Source organism: Drosophila sulfurigaster, chromosome 2L (genome assembly GCF_023558435.1).
Source record: "Drosophila sulfurigaster albostrigata strain 15112-1811.04 chromosome 2L, ASM2355843v2, whole genome shotgun sequence".
NCBI lineage: Eukaryota > Metazoa > Arthropoda > Insecta > Diptera > Drosophilidae > Drosophila > Drosophila sulfurigaster.
The window spans coordinates 11,525,281-11,550,118 of NC_084881.1; the positions used below are offsets into that span (position 1 = coordinate 11,525,281).

Here is a 24,838-nt window from a genome sequence, read left to right on the forward strand (position 1 = left end):
GCAGAATCTTTATTTAAGAAAAAGGAAAAAAATAATATTTATAAATAAACACTAAAATACTAAATAAATACTATAATACTAAAATAGAATGAATAAAAATGTATTTACCAGGCGATAACTTTTATATTTATAAATGTTTATAATTAAATTCTTGCTTTACTTTAATATCACAACAAAAATGAACGCGAAAGAAACCTTTCCAATAAGTTTAACAATTCTATTCCACTAAATTAAAGTAATCTGTTACGCTCTAGTTCTGGTTTGTTCATAGCTAATATGCCCGAGACTCAAGTCGAGAGAATTATAGCACATGAGAACGTCACAATATAAACTTACAGCCCCAAAGGCTGATGCATAGTCGCATCCAAGCACGACAATGATGACGATGAGCGAAAAAAAAGAAAAAACCCAACAAAAAAATAAATTAAAAGAGAATGTGGGCAACGACGACAACGAGAAGAACAACAACCATGAGGAATAACTATATAATTATGTCTGCTTTCTGCAATTATTTCAATTATAAACACAAGCTGTTGCATTTGCCAGCGCGCCACAAAAGCAACAACAGCAACAACACCAACGATAACAACAGCAACAAACAATGAAAAGTTGCGAGTGGCGCATAAAAATCTCATTGCATACTTTACTGCGCTCGCTTCGTCTCCTCTCGCACTTTGTGGAGGGAAGAGGAAAGACGCTTGCATAAAATGAGCACATTAGCCTAAAAGCAGGCAACATAAACTCCGTGAAGGAGAGAGATAGAGTGCGAGAGAAAGAGCGAGGTGTTGGACTGAAAGCAAAAGAAATAAAAAAAAAACAAAGACGAGCCCCAGTGCATCGCACTTTTTTTTTCTTGCTCCTCTTCTGCCACACAGCTGCTTTTGCTGCAGCTTGTTGCATATGCATGCCTAGGCGTAATGCGTGTAGTCTGGACAGCAACAACAACAAACTGAGCAAGCTTGGCTGACTTTTGACAGTGTCTCTGTTCCAGTCGCTTTTGCAGTCGTCGTCGCAGTTTCAGTCCGAGCCTCTTTCAGTTCTGTGTTTGTATTATTTTTGGCATGTGTCGGGAATTGTTTTTCTGGCTCACGTTTGCAAACAGCAACAGCAACAACAACAACTAGGTAAAACAACTCGAACAACAACAACAACGAGTCCCAGGCTCATAATAAAACTTTTACTATGACAGTAAAATTTTAATGAAATCACTGCAAAACTACAAAACACTTGTGCCAAGGCAAAGCCAGATCCATAGGAATGTCTGGCCGGAGGGAACTTGCAACACAGACTTACGACAATGCCGCACACAGTTTATTATTGTTGTTGTTGTTTTTGTTCTTGTTGTTCTTGCGGAACGTGTAAAGTGCACGACCAGGCAATTGAAAACTGAGGACTGAGCACTGAGCACTGAGCACTGCAGGACCAAGAAACATTTACACTGTTTGTCCGACTCACTCTCGGATTGTTTGTTTGCTTGTTGTGGCGATTCGTAACACATTTGCAATATTTATAAAGACCAATAAAAATGTTGAGAGATAAGCAAAGCAACTAAGTGCCTGTAAATTTGCAAGTTTAACTGCAAGTTAATATTGAAATTAGCTTTACGCTAAACTAAACGCATTAGCAAAAGATGCAAAGAAAAAGAGAGAATAATAAAATGCGAACTTTACGCAGTGCAAACATTGAAAGATAGGAAATAATACATTTCCTCTCTTTTTTATATTTAATATTTAATATAAATTTATATTGCTTTAAAATCAGCAGCTGCTAACTAGCATAAGCTGTCAATTTTACTATTCCCAAATACTCGTTTATTATTTAAAGCTCAATTTATAGACATTTGCGTAATTTGATGGTCCGCCCCTTGTGAGAGCCCTTTAATGATTGTCATTATGCCACAGGCAGCGTGTTGTGCCTACTGCCTGCTGCCTCTGCCATCGCTTACATAAATCAATTCGGCAGTCCGACCCATCGCCCACCTCAGAAATATAAATCAAATTGCTGCCATAAACCTAACCCAACAATAACAAAAGACGCAAAATATGCCGCCCAAAATGATAACCCCATAGAAAAACAGAGAAAAAAACGAAGAGAAAAAAAAAACACCAACGACTCGCTTGAATTAATTTGCATTATTAAATCGGACGCATAAATCGCTGAGCAGTGCACAGCGAAGCAGGCAGCAAACACAATAATGGAATAACAGAAAAAAAACGGAATGAACAAAAAAAAAAAAACAATATACAATACGATAATTAAAACATCCCCAAGGAGCTTGGAACTAATTGCCGCAGCCCTTTGGCAGTCGTCATCGAGTGTTATAAATAAATAAATGAAAGCCAAACCAAACTGAACCAAACCAAAGTCAACGTCATGCATAAATTACAAGCAAGTGTGGCACTGGCGCCTTAATTTATGCTTTAAAATTTTATATTAATAACGCACACCATAAAAATTGGCTCGCAAAAGAAAGCCAATGAAATGCAGAGCGAGACAGAGAAAGGGAGATTGACAGAAAGCGCAAAAGTGTCAGCGCGAGAGTGAGAGAGAGAGACTGGGAGAGAGATGGCGAACAAAAAATTTGTTGCAAACGCACTAATTCAATAATTTATGCACATTTTTTAACACATGAACGCATTCTGGGAGAGTGCAGGGATTCCCAAATTCCGAATCCTTTTTCTGACACTTTTAATTAAAATTAAGCAAAATCACCAAACGTCAATGCGCTCGAAGCTCAAATACCCTGTAAAGTATAATAGTTGAAATGAGTATTTATCCCCTTTAGCTGTCTGTACTTGAAACTAAAATAAGTGGCTGTTAAATGCAACGGCATTAAGTATATCAATAACTTTTGTCATCGGTATTGAGTATTCCAATAAGAATTTAATTGTGTTCGGACGTTAGGCAAGAAAGTGATACCCCTAAGTGATCTTTCTTATTTATCTTGTTATTTTTTCTCGCATAACTGCCAGAACCGACAATGAAAAATATTGACTGTTAAATGGAAAATCATATAGTAAACCATCAGCAAGTAACAGAGAAAGTATTTTCCATACTTTTTTACTTCTTACTTTATTACTAAGCGAGAAAGTATGCCACTAAGTGAACGCTGCTAAAAATTTTGTTATGCTCATATTACTTTTAATTTGCTTAACGGCCTGAACTACAGTTAAAGTGTTGGCTGTTAAACGAAAATTCATTAACTAAAGCAAACTACAACTTAGGTGTTTTCTATATTAATTGCTTTTAGTTCTAGTTTTTTTGTGTGACCGTTAAGCAAGAAAGTGTGCCGCTAAATGAGTTTTGTTACTAAGTGAAATGTGGCCAATAAGTGAAATCGACATAAAGAGGAACTATCACGATACCTTTAAATTTCATGACTTTTAGAAAACGGAGGCTATTAGGTTTTTGATAGTTGAGCATGCTCTACTCTATAGAATTACAGGGTATGTGTACAGCATGCGAAGCAGAGCAAAAGCAGCATATTGAGAGCGTCACTTTCGGCTTGGCGTGCGTTTCAAATTGAGCGGATTAAGTTTAATTACAATTTTTCGTCGCGGGGGAGAATGGGAGGACACACACACACACACACACACACAGTCGCATTCAAATACAGCGAGACGGACACGCTCTTCTTTTGTGCAGTGCACTTGTAAGGGTTGTTCCTTTTGTCTGGACGCATAAATGAAAAGTAAACCTTTATGCAACACACGCAGCGGGATGCAATGCAACGCAGCTCAAAACCGCATTCAAAGGCAAAGCGAAGTCTCTCTGCGTCCCCTTCCCCCTTCGACATTCCCCACCCGCACCCCTGTAGCAACCACCAGACAGAAGCATAAGCACAAGACTTGATCTCTGTGTGGAAAATTCGTTGCGCACACGTGTTCCATGGTGTGCTTTTTGGGTTATGGGGATGGAGAATCGAGTTTTTGGACTACTGCAGTGGCCCAACTATGTTATGTTGTGTTATGGTGTGTGTGTGTGTGTGTGTTGGGTGCTCCTGTTGCGCTCTGTGTGCTTATAATTGGATTTAGTTGTCGTTAAGTTTGGACTGCTTATTGTTTTGCCGCCGCCCATGCATATGTTTGCTGTCATTATTCGCACCCAAAGGCCAAGCCGACAACGTTGCTACGATGCCAGAGAGCAATCTTCTCCAGCTCTCAGCTGTGACTTCTCTCTATGGCTGTGTGTGTGTGTGTGTGTGGTTTGTAATGGCAGACATTGCGATTGCCTCAGAGGGGTTGCCTCAGAGGCATTAACCATCGAAATTACCGTCTACTATACGTAAAGAAAACTGATTACTTGACAGACGTCGACGATGGCAACGTGTCAAGAGGGTTGCACACAGATCCGAGCACATTTGCAAGGTTAATTAAATTTAATGCAGCATTTTAATGTGTATGCGAGTGTGCTCATGTTTGTGTCTAGCTCATAATGAATACTTACATATAATTGTGTGGATGCCACAGACTAAAACGTAACTTGATTTATGGCAACAATATACGAAATTATAAAGCTATATTGAAATCGAGCCAGCAATTAAATTAATCACTCACACTTGCAATTGATTGTCGTTGTGTTTGTTGTTATGACACTATTTCTCGACAATTCATAAGTAGAGCTGCTTACCTCTAAGCCTCAAAATAGTAGTATAGATAATTCAATTGCAATTAATGCAAGCGAGAAATTATTTCAAATATGAATTGGACATAGTTCTGAAATTAATATTTGCTTGAATTTATGAGCATTGTGAAGATCATTTTGTAAAATAGAAAATGAGCTTTCGTTTTGAAAAGTGCAGTGAAGACAAAATTAATTGGCAGCTGCAATAATTTCATCAAAATTTCATTTTGTATGATTTAGTATTAAATTTGTATTGGATAAACACCAAATAAAAGACTTAAATGCTATTATACTATCATGGAATTTTGAAGGATAGAAATATTGAAGACAGTTTGAGAAGTAATTGACATTGAAGAACAAAATGGTGGCATCAATAATTTTATTACAATTAATAGTGTAATAGTAAAACAGTGCGGTATTATTCTTAAAATATACCAAAATAATATACCGCAAAAATGCAAAAATATTCCACTCGCTTTTTTTTTATATACATAGATATATGATTAGATTGTCGTCCCTAACAGGGGCAAGCCGGTCCTACCCTACCTACCTACCTATTAATACATTTTAAATATACCATAGAGTACAAAATATACCAGATTGTCGGCCAAACTAGCCAAGGCCTTTATAGTAGGCATTTGTCTCATTAAAAAAAATTTCCTTAAAAAAACTCTCAAATTTTTTCTGACCGCCATAAATTTTTTCTACCCAATTGGTATAAAAATGTAAAGATATTTTGGTGAAGTAGTAATTAAGCTTAAATATTGAAATACAATTTCTATACTCAGAAGTATACATAAGTCTAAAGCTGCCTTACAGCTTGCCTCATATATTACCAAAAAGGTTATCTTGCAATTAGATTTGACAATGTCAATTTAAATTACAAATTGATGACTTACTCGAATTTGCATTAAAAAAAATCCTACAACTCCCTTCTTTCGTGTTGTCTTTAGTGCATAAAAGTCAACGGCTTCATTGGCTATTAAAGCCTTTTCGGCATTGGCCAGCTTGTGGCTGGCACTTTTGGTTATTGAACGCATCGAATTATTTACAGAGTAATTACGTCTAATGCTTTTCCCTATGTATGTAAGTGTATGTGTATTTTGGGTGCTGTCGTGTGCCTCACGCTGCAGCGCTCGCTGGCCACATGCTCCTCTAATTACTTTCGAAAATTGTGATCAATCACACGATATAATATGTGTATGTGTGTGTGCGTGTATAAATGCAGAACGGGGCTGACGATGGTGAAACCCCCCCACGTAGCCAACGTAGCCCCGCAACCCCTGCATAATGACCAACCCGGCAAACACCTCAGAGCAGGAGCAGCGGCTAAAGCCAGAAGCCAATGGCATGGCTAAAAGCATTTCTGCCTTAATCGTTTCATGTCGCGCGACAAGTTAAACCTTCTCCCCAACCTTAGCTGAGTCCATGCAGGGGAAGAGAGTGATGGAGGAGGCAGTTCCATAGCTACCGTAGTCACTGCCACAAACTATGGCTCATGGTCAGCTGTGCGTTAGATTTGTACAGATTAGCTAAACAGTTGGGTTCGGTTCGGTTCGCTTTGGTTTGGTTTAGACTGGCTCTTAGTAATAATTGCAAATCAATGACAGGGAAATTCAATTCAAAGGCTGCTAGGCGACACCACAACAACAACAACAGCAGCAATAACAACAATGGCAGCAGCTTGAAATTTCAATTGAATCGATTTGCAATTGACAAAAAGCGTTGAGAGCCAAATGTTGCCTGACATCTAGTGGAAAGGGGCAGAATTTCATGGGATTTGTGTTTAAATGACCAACGCAATTATGGCCAAGCATAATTATAAGTACATATGTACATATATATGTCTATATATCTCTGTGTCTGTAAAGGTAAGTGTAGGTGAGTGCGATTGTATTGGTAAATTTAATTGATTTAATCAAACAATGACAAAGATTAATGACGTTTACATGCAGAGGCGTATTCTGACAGGGACTACAAAATAAATCATTGCAACAATAGTTGTAATGAGTTACAATTATTTCGACTTGAATTGATTACAATTTTTACCTAAATTGTTGAATTTAACAATCATAGAATAATATTTATTTTATTATAAAGTCTTTTATATGCATTTTAATAAAATGCATAAGTAATTGTAATTTATATTTATTAAAATTAAATTTCACTCTTTTAAAAAATATTTAAATAATATTTAAAAAAAAAAAACAAAATCTCTTGAAAATCTTAAATTTGTCTGCTTTAACATAAAAATTACTCACTTTTTTAAAGTATTTAAAAAAAATATAATAGTCAAAAGCTGTTTATGTGATTTCCATATTGGTTAAAATTAAAGAATTAGAATTATAATAAGAGAAAAATTTGTATATTATTAATAAAATACAATAACAATTTTTTGGTTTTTGTATTTTATTTTATCTGCTCCTTCTTACTGAAGAAAAAATAACATTTTATTTTTTTTGTGATGCCAAACAAATATTTATAAATGAAAACACGATTTTAAAAACACATTACTACTAAATATTTAAACTATAAAATTACACATTTCATTTTAAAATCATTGAACACTTATAACGAACTAGAAATTTTATTATTATATATTATATGATTTTATTGTTTAATATAATGGAAGAATCCCAATTAACGAATAAGCAGAAATCAGAGGTAGAAATATATTATAAGCACTAAAAAATTGTTGATTTTATATTTTTTATAGTTACTCCTTCTATACAAATCACTTTTTATTATATTTTGTAAATATTTATAAATACATAACTATACTGGCCACTGAATTTGTCTGTACAAACTATGAAAAAAGTATTTCTTGATGTGAATCCCCTCTTTAAAAATATCCAAAATGCCTCTGCTTAAATTTATTATCTTAAATTTTTGTCGCGCACTGCGTGCGTTTGTGTTTGCTTTTTGTAAGCGAGATAATTGTTTATAAATGCAAAACTATAAATATGAAAAATACATATATATATTCATTCGGCTTTGTATATATGCCATAATAATAATAATAATAATAATACGTCGTATGAATGTACGAGTACAACATGTATTTAAACCATTCCAATCGATGTCTGCATATTTACATGCAATAATTTATTAAATGGTAATTGTTTATGGCATATTATAGCCATTATGTTGCCTGCCTTCATTTATTTTAATATGCCTTCAATCAACACAAACACACAGACACTAACTCACACACACACACACAGAGAGCCATTTTCAATCAATTGTCATTTGCATAAAATCAACATTAAAACGGCGTCGTCCTCAGACCACAGCAACAAAAACTCAGACCTGGCGAAATTTTAATTAAAAATCAGTTTGCCACAATGGCAACAACAACTACAACTACAACTACAACAAGAAGAAAAAATTGCTGAAGAACATGCGAAACTTGCTATTGTTTTTCTGGAAGGTGGGCAAAAGTGAAAGTCACTAAATTTGAAAATGAAAATTGTTATGCCCTCGCACGGATTGAAGCGAGCAAACAAAATGCAATAAATTTCCAGTCAAAAAAAAAAAAAGAAGTAAAAGAAAAAAAAGCGCAGAAATGCAAATAAAAAATACTAGAAAAATGCGCATAAATTAAGCATAAAATGTTGCCAAGTGCAACTCTGCTCAGAACTGGAACTAGAGTTACGGCAGTTAGTCAGTTTTATGCCCCCTTGAAGGTAAATCCATTCCAACTTAAACGCAGCAGACCAGACCAGACCTTACCTCAACCTCATTCTAACCCGAACTCAACTCGAAACACTGCAGTGAAAGTAGTTAAAGTGAAAGCCCTCAAATGCAGGCGATTTGCATAAATGCAAATTAAAGCAAGTTGGCTGCAGAGTTTCAGTTAAGAACCACGGACACATCATTCAAAACGACTCGCTGCGCCGCACTAATGAAGCAACAAAGAGGCGTGCCACTAACAAAAAAACAGGGCGTGGCCTTTAAGCAGCGTGCAACAATTTAAAGTTAAAGTAAAGTAGAAATGTATATACGGATCAAAGCTAATTTCACCAACATGCTAATAGAGAAACAAGAAATAAAATCAAGTCAGGAGACGAACTTTACGCAAAGTTAAAATTAAGCAGATAAAATCAAACAAAGTTGTGCAAAATGTATTCGATTTCTAACGAACTTTTAATAGTAATTGGCAATTTCATCCATGCTCAATCCCAAAGTCAAATAAAATCTTTTGAATTTTGCTGACAACTTGTGCCATTGCATTTATGGGGCAGCTGCAACAGCAGCAGCATCGTAGTAGCAGCTTTCAGCGGCCCTCTAGTTGCATTTAAAGTCAATCAATTCGTTGGAATATAGCAACTACTTCCGCCTGGCTGCACATTATTTCCTGCCTGACTCTCGCAGTCGTAGTCACCAGTCACCATCCTCCAGAGTCTGCCATGACAACGTCACAAGCAGCTCCCGAGTTCCGAGCATCAACAGCAGCCAACGACATCGCCAGCTCCAGCTTCAGCTCGAACTTCATTTCATTTTATTTGCACGCGTCGCGCTGTCAAGGGTTAAATGCATTCACATCTCCCGCCTCCTCCTGCTTCCCCTTGACAGACTCAAACCGCCCCAGTTGACCTTTATTGGCAATGGCAACCATTTGCTTCCACCTGATCACATTTCACACGGCAGCAGTCACTTTTTCTCCTTCCCCTCGCCACCTCCTCCTGTCCACCTTTTTACCCTACAAATTTTTGCATGCGTTGACATGTGAAATTGTTGCGCAAGTCTCCAGGCGATGTTTTGCTGCTGTTTGTACTTGACTTGTCGCTGCTGTTGCTGATGTTGCCGCTGATGTTGCTGTTGCAATGTGTTTGGGGGCATGGTGTTGATGTTTTAATTAATGGCCATATGTCAACTGCATGCAAATAGGTTAAAAGCCAGCCAATTTCCGTGTAAATGATGCCAAATAGCCCTCCATTTCAATTGGCTTCAATACCACAGCTACCTGAGCTGCTGATCCGCTTATAGAAGATTAAAGGAAACAAATCGTTGGAAATTCTACAAATTCAATAGTGAGGAAGTGTTACAAATTACAAAATTGTCGAATGAATTCTAATTCTAAAAATAAATGCTAGAAATTGTTAAAAAAAAAAATGTAAAAGAAAATTTTGTAGAGTAGCTGCTTTTAGTATTCGTTAATCCTTATACATTTTACAACACTTAAGCTATGAAACTATCACAACACAATGCTCAACACTTAAGGGAAGTAACTATTAAGTACTACGCAACACTTAACATAAGTAAGTATCGAAAGGCAGAAATTGAGAAATTGATAATAAAGTAATAAAAATGACATCGATAATAGTGTGATCGACGCTTGTGAAATAGGGCAAACTAATCGAATTTGTAATACTAAATATAATGAAAGAATATAAATGAAATATTACACTTCTACAATCTAAAGTTTCTAAATTATGTAAATCACATTTGTAATAAATCAAATTTTACTGCACTAAATAAATATTAATAATCTTCCTATTACTTGACATTAAGTTTAGTAATGACATAACTTTACTTCAAATATTCATGACACAAACAACGATTTTTCTAAAAGATTCATATAACTTTAGCACGATATAACGAGTCACAGTTTAAGGCCAATTGCATGTCGCAGTAATCGCTTTAGAGTGCATGCAAATTCGATTTGCTGCATCCAAACTGAAATGACGAAGTAACCGCAGTTTGTCAGCCGAGTGGCACGTGTGTGTTTTCAGAGTTGACCTCGAGCCATAAAAGAAAAACTTAAATCTGAATTATGAGTGCAGAAAATCAATCATGAATGGCAAAAATCATAAATGCGAAATGAGGCCGCCTTGTCATAACCTTTGACATCGATGCTTTGGGGCTACATAGAAACGAGACTGAGGCTGAGGCCGAGGTCTCTCCATCGTTATCATTAGCATACATTATGGCTTGACCCTCAAGTGCTGTCCAAATGGCCTATTATGTGCTTGTAGCTGGTTGCTCCATTGGCTTCCTAGCTCATCTTTTTCACTGCGAGTGTGAGTGTGAGTGTGTGGTGGTCAGTCAATACTCGTATAGCAAAAGGTTCCTCCACTGTACTTATTCCTGTATGTGTGTCTTTGGGTCTCGGTCCACCAATAACTACACTTGTTGTGTCTGTGTGTGTGTGCGAATTCAGGGCAAATGATAATAGTTGTTGGCACACACACACACTTACACAGCATAAGGACCAGGACCCTCGACCGATGCTGATGTTGTCTGAGTGATAAAAAAAAAAGCTCAGTCCAGTTGAGTTCAGTTCAGCTCATGAGCTGTACGTTGTAGTTGTAGTTATTTCGCAGAAGTCCTTCATTCATGGGTTCATTCATTCAAGCGTTTCAATTGAGTGGAAAGCCAAGTCAGACCCAGTGTGTCCTGCGTCCTGTGTGTGTCCCAGTACCAAATATCAAATCCTGTCCCGGTCCTTCATAAGCTTATAAGCTCGTTTCGCCGCAACCATGTATTTCCTTCTCATAGCTCCGTTTTGGTTTGGTTTCGTTTCGATTCGCCTTCGACGCTTATTTTCCTTCTTTTTTTTGTGCGCAATTCAACATCCGTTTTTGTGGCTATAGCATGTCTATTATGTTGATGATGTCCTTTGACAATATACGGAACGGGACACAATGAGAGTGACCAGTAATGGTCCAGTAATGTCCAGCGTTTGCCGCTTGCCGTTTGTCGCTTCGTGTATTGGCATTGATATCGAGGATTGTTGGGTCACGACTAGAACTACATATACTATATATGTATGTAGTATATAGGATGCTGTCCTTTTGTTTTGCAAACTGATTGTAGTTGCTTTTGTGGCTTTGTTTCACACACTTACAACAAAATTGTCGGGCAGCAAATTGATAAACTGTGTCAAAGGATCATTTCAATAACTTGTTCGAATTGTGTTTCACGATTTTCTAATTCATTCAACAATGCTATTAACATAGACAACTTTATAAAAAATTAACCTTTCTGTTTTCAATGTTTATAATGTCGAACAACGCATTAAGAAAATGTGTCAAGGGATCATTTCAATAATTCGGTTTGAGTTTTAGGTTCTTTCTTATTCATTCTCTTGTAATGAATGTATTCAAATGAACTGTGTACTTAATAATAAAAGTAAATGTAGACATGTAATGGAAGTTTTTTGATTATGTTGAAACAATCGAGAACTTAGTTAACAAAATATTTTAAAGCTCTATTTAAATAATTTGATGATCTAATGTTTATGTTCTAAGAATTTAATCTCTTTAAACAATGATTTTAAAATGTATATTGGTCACATTGATATTCAAATATAAAAACGAAACCTTTTTCATTCCTATGTCTAAATGACAATAGACAATCAATGGTTCATTTATGTTTGTCAATTATTAAATGAATTTTATTGTTCATCACTTGCAAGAATATATTTTATTGAAAGACTTACCAAATTTTTAAAACAATTAAAGCTTTTTAAATTCAAAATGTTAAATTTAGTGATCAATTATTTAATTATTTTTCAATTGAATTCAATTTATCGTTATTTGTTTTAAATGTTATGGATAAATGTCTTTTTCAAGTTTAAGAATTTTCTTCTAGGTGTTTTCTCTGCTCGCATAACTGATATTAAAGAAAAGTTAAAGGAAAACTTGGAAGCTGAATTGAAATCTCACCTAAGTAATATGAGCTTGTGTTATTTTTTTTGTCTCACGTCGAATACGAAAATATCATTTGATTAGAAATACTCTTTGACATATCATATGACCTCTTTAAGTGGCCCGTTGCCATGACTGAATATATAGAATCGATTTGAGGCAGCTCTTTCATTCGCCTTGGGGCGATTTGATGTGATTGGGGGATGATTTTAAGACACCCTTTGACCTCGTATGGCTCATCAGACTTGAGTTTAATTGTTTGTTTTCTTAGTTTATTGAACTGCGACAGACATTCGACTGACAGACAAAAGACAACTGACCAGTTCAGTTGAATTGAGTCGAGTTGAGTTGAGTCCAGTTCCAGCACTCGAGTTGATGCACTTAATGTCCATGGCGTGTTTTTAATGGCCATCATTTTTATTTGGCCTGGTGGCCTGGTGGCGAAGGGATAAAGAGCGGCGCGAAGGACTTTAATTAACTCGCTTTAAGCCAAAGCCGCCATATACAATACTTTCGTTCTTTTGGACATTTGAGGCCCAGTTGGCTGGCCACTGGGCACATGCTTCTAATTTATAACCAAGTGCCAAGACGCTTTCCTCGTCCGCGCGTCCCACGCCAAAGCAAATCCCAAAGTCGTTTATTTGTCCTTGCCGCTGCTGCTGCTGCTGCTTCCTCTGCTGTTGTTGGCTGGCATTTTATTTATTTTGCCCGCCGTCGCGTCGTGTGGATACGCGATGGCATTAGGAATGTGTTGGTTGTTGGTGTTGTTGGGTGTTAAATGTTGGCTCTTAGTTCTTGGCTGTCTACTGTGTGGAGTGTGTTGGGTGTGAACTGAGCTCAGACTCTGGGCAACTAAAAACCCATAACTATATGTTTTTCTGACACATTTTAAAAGTGCGCCGCAAGTCGCATGCAATTTATTGTTATTGCGTTTTGTACTCATTTTTCTTATTCCACTTTTTTTCGCTCTCTCTCTCTCTCTCTCTGTCTCTCTAACTCGCTCTGTCGCTCGCTGTTGTTATTTTCTCTGTTTTGTATCTCTCTCTGGTTATCTCTGTTTTTGTCGCAAATCCAAGGACATTTTGTTGTGCATTTGTGTTAACCTAATATCCTTGTAATTGCCAGCTAAAAAAAAACAGCATCAAAAACTGGAACAACGTTAGTTGTTGTTATTGTTGCATTTATTGTAGTTGTTGCTGTTGTTGTTGTTGGCGCTGTTGCTGATGTTTCTGGCACACAACTTGTTAGTGAAAGTTGCGCAGAACAAAGGCCAAAACTAACGACGACTCCATCCTCCATTGTCTGCTCTTTTATTATCAAAATACTAAATATACTAACTAAATTGGGTAATATAAAATGTGTTGAAGTACACGAAAACATAAAACAAACACACTTTATAATGAAATATAAATAAGCATTTCAAATTAGTATTTAGAGGTTTATACGTACATATAAAAAATACTAAAAATATATATATATATTTATTATAAAATAAACATACCTTAAAATTAAAATAATGAAATGAAATATAAATCAAAAGGCTAAATAAATATTCTTTATAATGACATATAAATAAGCATTTAAAATTAGTATTTAGAGGTTTATACGTATAAAAATACTAATAAAAATATACCATATATATATTTGTTATAAAATAAACAGAAAATTATGAAATGAAATATAAAGCAAAAGGCTAAATAAATATTCTTTATACTGAAATATAAAAAAGCATTTAAAATTAGTATTTAGAGGTTTAAACGTATCAAAAATACTAAAAAAAATAAGAATTATTTATTATAAAATAAACATACCTTAAAAATTAAAAAAAAAATTAAAGATAAATCAATAAGCTAAATAAATATTTTGAAAAATTAAACGCATTCAGTAAAATCGCGAAAATAATGTTTTGTAATGGTATTTATTGCTAAATTAAAATACTAAAGTAATACTGAAATGCTAATAAAATACTGAATATTTTTTAGAAGCTTTGCCTTTTTAAAGCAAGTGTTGGACATCAAATTTTTGTCGTTTTACAAATCTACATATAAGAAATGTTTTTTTATGTTTTGTACTTACGCATTGAATTTTATTACCAACCATAGCACTATGTTTCACTTAAATATTAAAATTACTTTATAATACAAAATTAAATTACTTTCTTAAAGATTCAACTAATCAATTGCGATTTCTTTAATTTCTGGACAAACATATAATCTGAGTTGAAGTATTTTGTGTTCTATAAATTTCCCTAATAAAATATATAGTATATAATGTTAATTGTAAAATCTAAATTTAACCTTAAAACTTTTTATAGATGTTAAAGTCAAATTTATGTTTCGAAGAAACATTTCAAGCTGTCCTGCAGTTGGTAGAGTATTTTTTGGGTTACTGTTGCCAAACATATTTTTCTGTCTTTTTTTTTTAGTATGTTGTTATTTTTGTTTTGGGCGGAGCGTCCGCCATTTGGCTGCTTTAATTTGTTGGTCAGCTTACAAATTTTTATAGCGCATTTTAATTGACGTTGGTTCTGGCCCAGTCCACACACACACACACACACACACACACACACACACACACACACACACTCACAAACACACTCGCACAGTTCCAGCACATGGCAGAGTTTTATTTTACGGAATATTTTTCTTAACCGAATTTATGGTCGAATTTTGTGTGAGTTTGTTTTTGTGTGTTTGCCAAATTAATTGGGTTAATAGTGCGGTTTTTCTTTTTCCTCTTTTTGAAGCTAATGGAAGTATTTGAATCGATCGAGTTGCCACAATCTAGTTAGCACAATCTGGTTTAAAGTCGGTGGCTAATGTAATAGCGATACGAGTATCAATTGGCCAATTTGAAGACAGCCAACAGATATGATTGCTAAGAGAGAGAGTAAGAGGAGGAAATAAAGATGAGGCCAAAGAGCATATATACAAAGTATATTACACTGTTTGAACCCTCGACGAAAAGCTCGACACGTGTCAGTGTCGCTGTCAATGGATGTCAAGAGCATAGAAATGGTAATCCTAGCCCATTCGTAAACTGCCTAGACAAGCCTACTTAACTACTCACTCAACAAGCGACACTCGATCCATGTTGCAACTGCGTCATGTGTCTACTATACTCGTATTTGTGTGCTGAGCTTGCCCCCCACCCCTCCCCCGAATGCCATGTCATCATACATATACAATCGCATGTCAGCCGAAAATTAAACCTTTCACTCAACTCAAATTCAATTGTTGTGCGTCTTCAAAATCGAAATCTATAACGCACGAAATCAGAAACTGTCCGCCAAAAAGTAGAGGGTGGCTCTTCGGGTTGAGATTTGCGGGACTAAACGCATTACATGTCGAGCAATCGAAAGTCGAGTGGGTGGAGAAGGAGGAGTAGAGATGGGAGCTCTTGAGGCAGAAATTTTATTTGTAATATGACAGCACTTCATATCCTTTTTCAATGATATTAAGAGGCTGGCGAACAACAGGAAATTATGCACGTCAGACCTGTCTGCTTATGTGTAATACCCGTAGCAATGCCCGTTCCAACTTTGGATATTTGCTGGCAATATTCCATGTACAGAGAGTGGGGGACAGAGTTCATATTATATTGCCCGCTGGCCCTTCGTCAGTCAGTCATTTGGTTAGTCGTATTTGCCAGGGATTTAGCACATGGTTCGCTTGCCTGGGCCCTTTGCATACATGATTGCATTTCCGTTAATGAATTTGCTGAAGATGTGCCAGATGTTCGATAGTCACGAGTGAAACTAGCTTCAAGATTTGCACAATTTATCATTTTAACCACTTTGATTATGAATTTATTACTCGCATATTTTCTTAACATTTTTTTGCTCTCCCACATCGTTCATTAAAAATCATTTCTAGATTTCTTTTCCCACTTTTTTTCTTTCCTTCCGCATTCGTCAACCATTTTTTGAGTTCTCAATTCTTGCAGCAGGTACGAGTTTGGAGTTGGCTGTCATCAGTCATAAACTGCAGACTGTCGTCGTATTTACTTAACTTTGGCACACTCCGCTTTGCCCAATATCAAATGTTGATTGTGTTTACCATTTCATGGTTTCATTTACTACACCACCTTCCACTCCCTACCCCGCCAGCATCTTCACCTCAGTATGCAGTATGCAGCACCCGAGGCTGTCGCCCCCATTTCCAATCCCAATCCCAATCCCATTTCTGGCTTGCCATTCCGCTTATATTGTCATTCTCAGTCATGCTTCAACGTTTGTTGATCTCTCCCTCCTCTCCTCATCTGACGCATCCTTCGTTTTTGTTGTACCGCCTCAGAGTCATCTCGCTGCTTCCGGTTTCTTTTTGTCCAGAGTTGGGGTTACGACTGAAACAATAATACAAAAATATAAAGCTTGCTGTTTGCTGGTGCTGCCCTCGGGGTCGCACTCGCTGCTCAGTACTCAGTAGTCAGTGGACTGACTGACCACTTGCCAGCTTTCAAACGTAATGTTAAATCTGTTTTGCACCGGCAAAGCCCTGCAGCAACAAAAATACAATAACTATTAACAAAATAATGAATAACGGATACCCTTTTTAACGCAGCGGCTACGTCAGTCATTAAAGTGTGTTTGTGACAACCTGAAATACAATTTGAAAGTCCAATTTAGAGCTCCGAAGAAAAGTAAAATATTATTATTATTATTATTATTATATATTATACATTTTTAATAATTATACAAAATAATATAAAAATTAAAAGAAGGGAGTGCTAGCTTCTAAGGTAATCGACTCAGAAGTAAAATAATTATGATATGTAAATATAATAAAATAAAAACTTTTTCTTTATCAAAAATTTTTAAGTGTTTGCGGTAATTAAAAATATATTTTTTAGAGAGTTTTTATTTATTTTCAGAAAATTGTATACACATTTTATTTTATAACAAGTTAACAGGTTAATTTGAACCTTTTTTACTTAAACAGTTTAATGAAAAAATAAAAACATTGGGAGGAGCTTATAATAGATTATTTAGAGTAAGGTGGGAAGTTAAGTATTTAATGAAGAAGGTAATAAATTATAATTACTAGAGAAATTAATAAACTAATAAGAGTAACTAAAATACAATTTCAAAGGAGTTTTCAGATATTAATAAAAAAAAAAGAATTGTTATAACTGCAGAGAATATAATAAATTATATCTTACCAGAAATTAGTGTTTACGCCATAAAAAATACAATTGCGAAATTAGATTCAGATATATGGTAGAAGAAACAAAATGAAATATAATAGCTGTAGACCAAATAATAAATTAATGTTAAAATGTAAAAATGTAAAAGTAATTTTAGATGTTATTGAAGAAAGCATAGCATTATATTATTATTATTATACAATGCATTAATGATTGTTCACGTCCCCTAAAAATACAACCCTAATTATAATTGTAGAACTGTGGAACACCTTAATTAAGGATCAAATCGAAGCAAATAAATTATGTATTTGCCACAGCCATTAGGCTTAACTGTGGCAAACCTCTTGATCAAGTTGCAAATACCTTCTTGAATGACAAGAGCAACAAAAGCAACAGCAACGAGAACAACAACCACATGAGAAGCAGGCAAGCAACACATGAAGCATGCAACCCCTTGAAGTGTAGCACAACTGGCAATGGGGCAAAATGTCGAGGGGGTTTGTTTGACAGCGACGCTCATTTGAAATGCATGCGACGACAAGCTTGAGAGTGAGAGAATGAGAATGAGAATGGGAATGGGATTGGGAAGGGGAAGGGGAGAGAGAATGGTAATGGAACTGGGAATGGGAACGGGAACGGGAATGAGGTATATGTAAAGGGGATTGGGACGACGAAGCAATCAACTCGTGTCAGCAAGGAGCATATCCTGACTGATGCCAAAGCAGAAGCTGCAGTTGAACTGAGCTGAGCTGAGGCAGCTGACTCGCTTCCCTTGTCGCTGTCTGGGCTGCCTTTTTGGCCTGCGGATGTGTTTGTTTATTTAATTTCTGGTATTTTTAATTGAATTTTCAATGCTGCCACAGATTTTTGATGCCAAACTCTCGCTCTGTATTCCTCTCTCTCACTCTCTAAAGTCTCAGCTTAATCTCAAACTTCTTTCTCTCTCCCACATTTTATCATTGCAGAAGTTGCATCATTGGACCCGAGCTGAGCGTCAAGGTCTGTTCAATTGGCACTGTGATAAACCGTTCGGCCTACATGTCGGACTATTGCCAGTTGGAGGGAACCACGGGCCGACAAACCCAGCCGATGCCCATTCGTTGGATGGCCTGGGAGAGCGTGCTGCTGGTAAGTTTGCAACGTTGTAATAAGTTAAATAGGTTAAGTAAGTAAAAGAAAAGAAATGGATCCCATCTCACGTTATATTTCAAAGGCTTTCCGTATAAAGTTAAATAAGTTAAACTGATGAAAGAAAACAAATGAAATTGCAAAGGCTCTCAACTCACTCTTTCTTCTCATCACAGGGAATTTATCAGTCATACAGTTTTGTCTGTTGCATTCTTAGCTTCATGAAACTAAATTTGAATAAGTTACATAAATAAAAATTAACAAAAATATTTCTAAAGACAATCAATTCACTTCCTCTTCACATATTTGAGTATTTGCCAGTCAAAGAGAGTTGTTTTAAAATTAGTAAGGAAACAACTTAAACTACATAAGTTTTCAATTCACTATTCCTTTACATATATATTGATCATATACACTGCATCTAAAGTTTATTAGATACTAACATAATACCAAGAAAATTCAGAAGCAATCCTTTAACTTCCTCTTCCCTTTACAGAGTATTTGCCAGTCGTACACTCATAATTGCTGCAGTCTTTTACCTGCTGCATGAATTGTGCGCTCAAGCACAAGTTTATAATTATAAATTAATGAACAGTGTTCACTTTTTCCCTCTGTCTGTTTGCCACCTCCGCCTTCCCCTCTATGCTTTGTCCCTCGCTTCTTCGCGCGCTTGCAACACACAATACTTCTTGTGTTGCCTTCGAAGAAAGCCAGAAAGCAGAGAGCGGAGAGCGGGGGAGGTGTTTAGTCAATGCTTGGGGCAGCTTGACAGCAAAATGAGTTGTAATTGTGTTAATTATTTTTAATTTGCTTTTTCTGCTGCCTCTTTAAGCTGGCGATTTATGTCAGTTACCTTTTCCGGTCTTCAAGTCATTGCACGATGCTATGCGATGCGTTGCGCTAAGATAAGTCCATTAGGATAGCTCGAATAAGCAAAGAGTTCTAATAATTTGAATAAAAAAAGGAGATATTCATACTTTACTCGAGATGATTGCGATTCGCTGTTTTAAAACGAATTGCAAGCTTCAAATGCATAATTATTAACATTTGAATGTAAATGAGCAAGAAACAGAAAAATAAATGCAAGAATTTGCAAAATAAAGAGAGTTTGTTAATGTAAAATATGATGTCATTTTAGTTCTTAGAGAGCTAGCAGAAATTGAATTATTATGAAGTGCACAACTAGTCGTATGAGTGATGCTTAGCTCTCAAATTCTTAATTCTAACTAATTCTTGATTCTAAAAAACTGCCACGTAAAAATATTTGCCACAAACTAACAACTTTAATGAAAACATTTTGAAATGCACAACGATTCAAAAAAGTAATATAATGTTTAGTTTAAAAATAAGTTAGTACAAAAATCCAATGAAAATCGAATAGTAAGATTCATTTTAAAGCTAATACCAGATCAGATAAAAATTGTAAAATTTATTAAAGGGGGTTTTGGTTTTTATTGCATTGGTTGACAATCTGGTATATTTTGTACTATATATACTATATATACGAATAATATAATAATATATTGATATACCAAATATTGCCTTCGGTATAGTTTAAATTTTTATTGGTATATGGCTTTCGTATATTTTAAGAATAATACCGCAAAGGTTTGACTTCATTAAATATGGATAGCGTGTATCTTAAAGTCGAACTCTCAAAGGTATCCCTTGCTTGTTTTTTTATACCCACTACCCATAAGGTAGAGGGATATTATAAAAGGATGGGCAAAAATGCCTACTTACTAGGGGTCTTAGTTGCTTTGGCGGACAATCTAGTATATTGTACAGCATCTGGTATATTTTGAGTGTGGTATTATACCGCTATACCAAATATACCATTTGGTATATCTTCAGGAATTTTTGTATCATTTTCGGTATATTTTGAGAATAATACTGTTTTTATTTAAAATGGGTAGCGGGTATCTCACAGTCGAGCATACTCGACTGTAGCTTTCTTACTTGTTTATATTAGTTTCTTTAAATATTTCAATAAATTAAAAATGTTAAATTAAGATTAAAGTTAATTCCCAATTGAAAACTTTCTAAAAAATCTGTAAAGCTTTAACAAAAGCATAAACAATATATAAACGCATAAAAAGAAACACATTTCAGATTCAGAAATTATAAAATAGATTAGAAGTTGCATGCTGTGCCTCTAGCATGTAGTCATCCAATTAACTTACGGTTAGTTGAAGTCCATTAACTCCCGCTCCTAACCTAACCGAGCCCAAGCAACTCTCATCAAAAATGCGAAGCGAGCACTTCAATTTACGCTGAAAATGGCATAGAGCGCGATTTTTATTACCGAGCAAACAAACGAACCCCGACAGAAAGAATGAAACAAAGCAACAACAACAAAATACAGACAAATTAAAAGTAAAAAATAAAAATATACTATGCAAGCGAACGAAACAAAAAAAAAAATAGAAACATAGACCGAGAGAACGAGACGGAGAAGGAGAAAGAGAAGGAGAAGGAGAAGAATATTTTGTAAATCCCCGAGCGAAAAACCGCACTAAATAAATTAATTAACTACATGAAAAAGGGGTTTGGGTGCAGACAGAGAGAGAGAGGGAGACTGAGAGGAGAGGAGAGCAGAAAACAGGCACGCAGTCAAAAGGACATGCATGAAGTTTTGCCTCGAAATAGCAAGGATAAAAGTCATGGATAAGCCCACGCATATCGCACTAGATATGGTGCCAGTTGTTGCTCCGATTCCAGTTGTTAGTTGTGTTGTTGTTGTTGCTGTTGTTGTTGTTGTTGTTGCTACAGTTGTTGCTGAGGTTGTTACCGAGGTTGTTTGTGTGTGTTTTAGACAGTGCCGAGTACAAGCTGCTTTTAGAGTTTTGCCATTGCCTCGGGGCCAAATGAACGGCAGCAACAGCAGCAGCCGAGTAGAAAGGGCAAAGGGCAAGAGTTGAGATATGCTAAATGCTGTTTCGGATATATGTATGTATATGTATATATATGGCATATTAAAAAGCGCAAAAGTTGCCTTAAAGGATCCATGTGCACATGAATGGCTTTTGTGGCTCAACAACCGCACAAATTCTTAAACCAAAAGCCAAGCTAAATACAACAAAGCCAAAGGCACAAAATATGTTCATTCATATTCTCCTCGAATATTTCTTTTTTTTGCTATTTCTAGTTTGTTGATTTTGCAAGATATTTCCATATACATTAATAAAACATTTAATTGCAGGCGAAATTCAGCACAAAATCAGATGTTTGGTCCTTTGCCGTTGCCCTTTGGGAGATTTTAACATTCGCTCGAGAGCAGCCCTATGAGCACATGTCGGACGCGAATGTTATTGAAAATATCGGGCATATCTATCAGGATGACAAAATGCATGTAAGTTGAAAGTCAACTAAACAAATCAACCCAAATATTTCTAATATTTCTTCTCTTGTGTGGCAGGAACTATTGCCAATGCCAGTCAACTGTCCACGGGAGATTTACGATCTGATGTGCGAATGCTGGCAACGCAACGAGTCAAGTCGACCCAATTTCCGGGAGATCCATTTGTTTTTACAACGCAAGAACTTGGGTTTTAAGCCCAGCACCCAAACGCTGATGTATTGAAGTTAAAATTGGAATTGCAAACAATCCAAAAAACAGAAAAAACAGAAAAAAACAAAGCTACAGCTGAATTAGAACAGATTAAAGACAAAGGCTAAAGTAAAGAAAGACAGCAGGCAGAATCTACACGCGATTTTAGCACACATTTAAAATTTATATCGAATATTATATTACATACATACATACATACATATATGGCAAGCACGATGCGAATTTTATGCATTTCAATATAATGCATTTAAAATTTAATGATTTATGTATAAACTGCGGCTCGTTGCCGTTGAAATGCCCTAATCGAAGAGGTATAGAAAAATATGAAAAAGCTTTGAGAACACGAAGAAAAACACTAAATCAAATCGAATAAATATTATGGCACTAAAAGCTGCACTTAGCTAAAAGATTCTTATATAAATAAGATGAGAATTGAATCAAAATTGAACTAATTACGTCTTCGATTTGGGCACAATGCACTTTATAATATCGTATGTCGTATGTCTATAGTTTAAGAACTTTTTTGGGTCAAACACAGGAGAGATGCTTAGTGTTAGCTTAGCTTTAGGTTCAATATCGAGTCAATAGCTTAAGGTTTGCCCTCAGCATTATTCAATAAAATAAATGTAAATACAATTCACTACGGACTACAGTTGATATCAAAAATAATATATTGAATGGTATATGAAATAAACGTAAGAAAAATTAGAAGTACTCGACGCATATTCTATGAAATAGAATCTAAAATTTAATCATTGACATATGTGTGTACCTATCGCTCCTCCACCTGAATGCTCTCTCTATCTGATAATTTTTGCTTTAAATGTATATAAAGAAGTCTATATATACATATATACAGGTATCGATAAATATACTCATAAGCGTAGCTCTATGCAAGCCCCCTTTGTCAACAAAACTCTATCAATTCCAACTCAAAATTTAATTTTGATGGGTCACATTTGAGGTAAGGAACGGATCTAGAAAACCTGCGTATAATTTTGACAATAATTGACATATTTAGATTTCAATTGATGCAACAACAAAAATGCTTCTAGAACTGCCTAAGCTAATAGAGAGAAGTGAACCAGATAATCGAAATAGCGAAATATCTGAGATACGCTAAGAATTCAAAAATCAGACAGCTTCAACTTTGAATCAAACAACAAAGTCAATTAGACGCATATCAAATGACATTATTAACTTGAACTTTGGTTTGCTATAGTATCCTTTTTCTGTTTGTGTTTGTATTGATGTGAAAAACCTTTTCCTGTGCCTTTTCCGCGATTCATTTCAATCATCTTGCGATCTTATCTTGTGTTTCTTATCAATAAGCTTTAACGAGGTTTCGCCACTGCAACAAAAAAAAAGAAAAGAAAAAACAAAAATCAAATAAATAAAATATTCTCGCAAATATTCAAAATATATATATTTAATTAAACTCAATTTGAATAATTAGTTAAAGTTCGGCAGGCCGAAACTTAATCTTTAATTCTTTTCCAATTGAATGTAATCAAAATGCATTTAGAATAATTTGATTGTGCAATCGATATAGTTGAAACATTAAAAAATTGTTTCATAGTTTATTCCAATCATAAATGCTGATTTTGCATCGTAGAGTTAAATGCAATTAAAATTATAATTACATTACGTACATTTAATTAATAATCACGATACACATACTTCAATTATAAACAAGAGAAATTGTCAAGACAACAACAACAAAAACACATTTTCACCTGCAACGAATTCAATTTATGGCAATTTATATTAATTAATTATTTTCCAAATATAATTAAAAACGAGAAAACAAATTGAAAAACAAAACGTTGAGCACAATCATGTTAAAGAAAAAGAAATTAAAGCGCATTGAAAATGACAAAAAAACAAAATAAAAGAAGTTTAAGTAACGAAGGCAAACAAAAGCTAAGAAAAGAACAAAAAAACACACGAAAAGAAAAACAAATATGTAGCTTAAGCGAAATTGCAGCTAAAAATAACAAAAACAAACAAAAACAACATTGTAACAGAAATCCTAAGTACACTAAATGCAAAAATAAACTGAAATAAAAATAAAAAACGAAAAACAAAAAAAAAACTTTTGGGAGCAGATTTCATTGTTGGGAAATGGCAAATGGATGGCAAAGCCGAGGGAAAACTAAATGAGACTTTGAGCCACAGTGCGCAGACCAACAGCTGAGACCTCCTGCGAGTCCTGCAAGTCCTGCGAGTCCTTCGACCCAAGGAAAACGAGTCGCAAAACTACAGTCAAGTATTTTCGACTGTGAAATACCCGTTATTCATTTTTAGAGTACACATAAATGAATGTGAATAAGAAACTAAGCAAAATCATCAATGATTAAGATGGTAGTGAATTTGTGGTTTAAAATGAATGAAAAATAATGCAACCACAAAAATTGGGTGCTATTATGACTTCATATTTCTTAATTAATCAATGGAGTTGATCATTGTGATGGCATTTTTTCTTGTGTCCATATCTTGAAGAATTTTAAAGGATTAAACTTCTCATACTTACCTTTGACCGTGTTTATATAATTTTGTTTTTATTCTCTTATTTCCCATACCAACTCTGTAACATGTGGAACAAAGCTAACTAAATACAGATTTTCTCTGTTACTTTATTATGCTATCCTATCAGTACCACAAAATATATAATATTCTCAAATAAAATAAAACAAAGTCAACCATTTAATATGAACAA

At 35.2% G+C, this 24,838-nt stretch overlaps 1 protein-coding gene and 1 long non-coding RNA gene across 3 annotated transcripts in view; both read left to right on the forward strand.

Annotated features, from left to right (window-relative positions):
* LOC133835612 (discoidin domain-containing receptor 2) overlaps positions 1-24,214 on the forward strand; it is a 159,696-nt gene extending 135,482 nt beyond the window's left edge. For both annotated transcript variants that reach the window (XM_062265628.1, XM_062265639.1), the window contains exons 15-17: positions 18,386-18,548; positions 21,751-21,900; positions 21,967-24,214. In XM_062265628.1, the coding sequence (XP_062121612.1) occupies positions 18,386-18,548; positions 21,751-21,900; positions 21,967-22,131 (478 nt within the window). In that variant the 3' untranslated portion in view covers positions 22,132-24,214. The remainder of the gene's footprint in view (positions 1-18,385; positions 18,549-21,750; positions 21,901-21,966) is intronic.
* Positions 951-2,145, forward strand: LOC133835691 (uncharacterized). Its single transcript, XR_009893628.1, has 2 exons — positions 951-1,124; positions 1,190-2,145. It is a non-coding gene; the product is annotated as an uncharacterized LOC133835691 (long non-coding RNA).
* Positions 24,215-24,838: the final 624 nt, after the last annotated feature.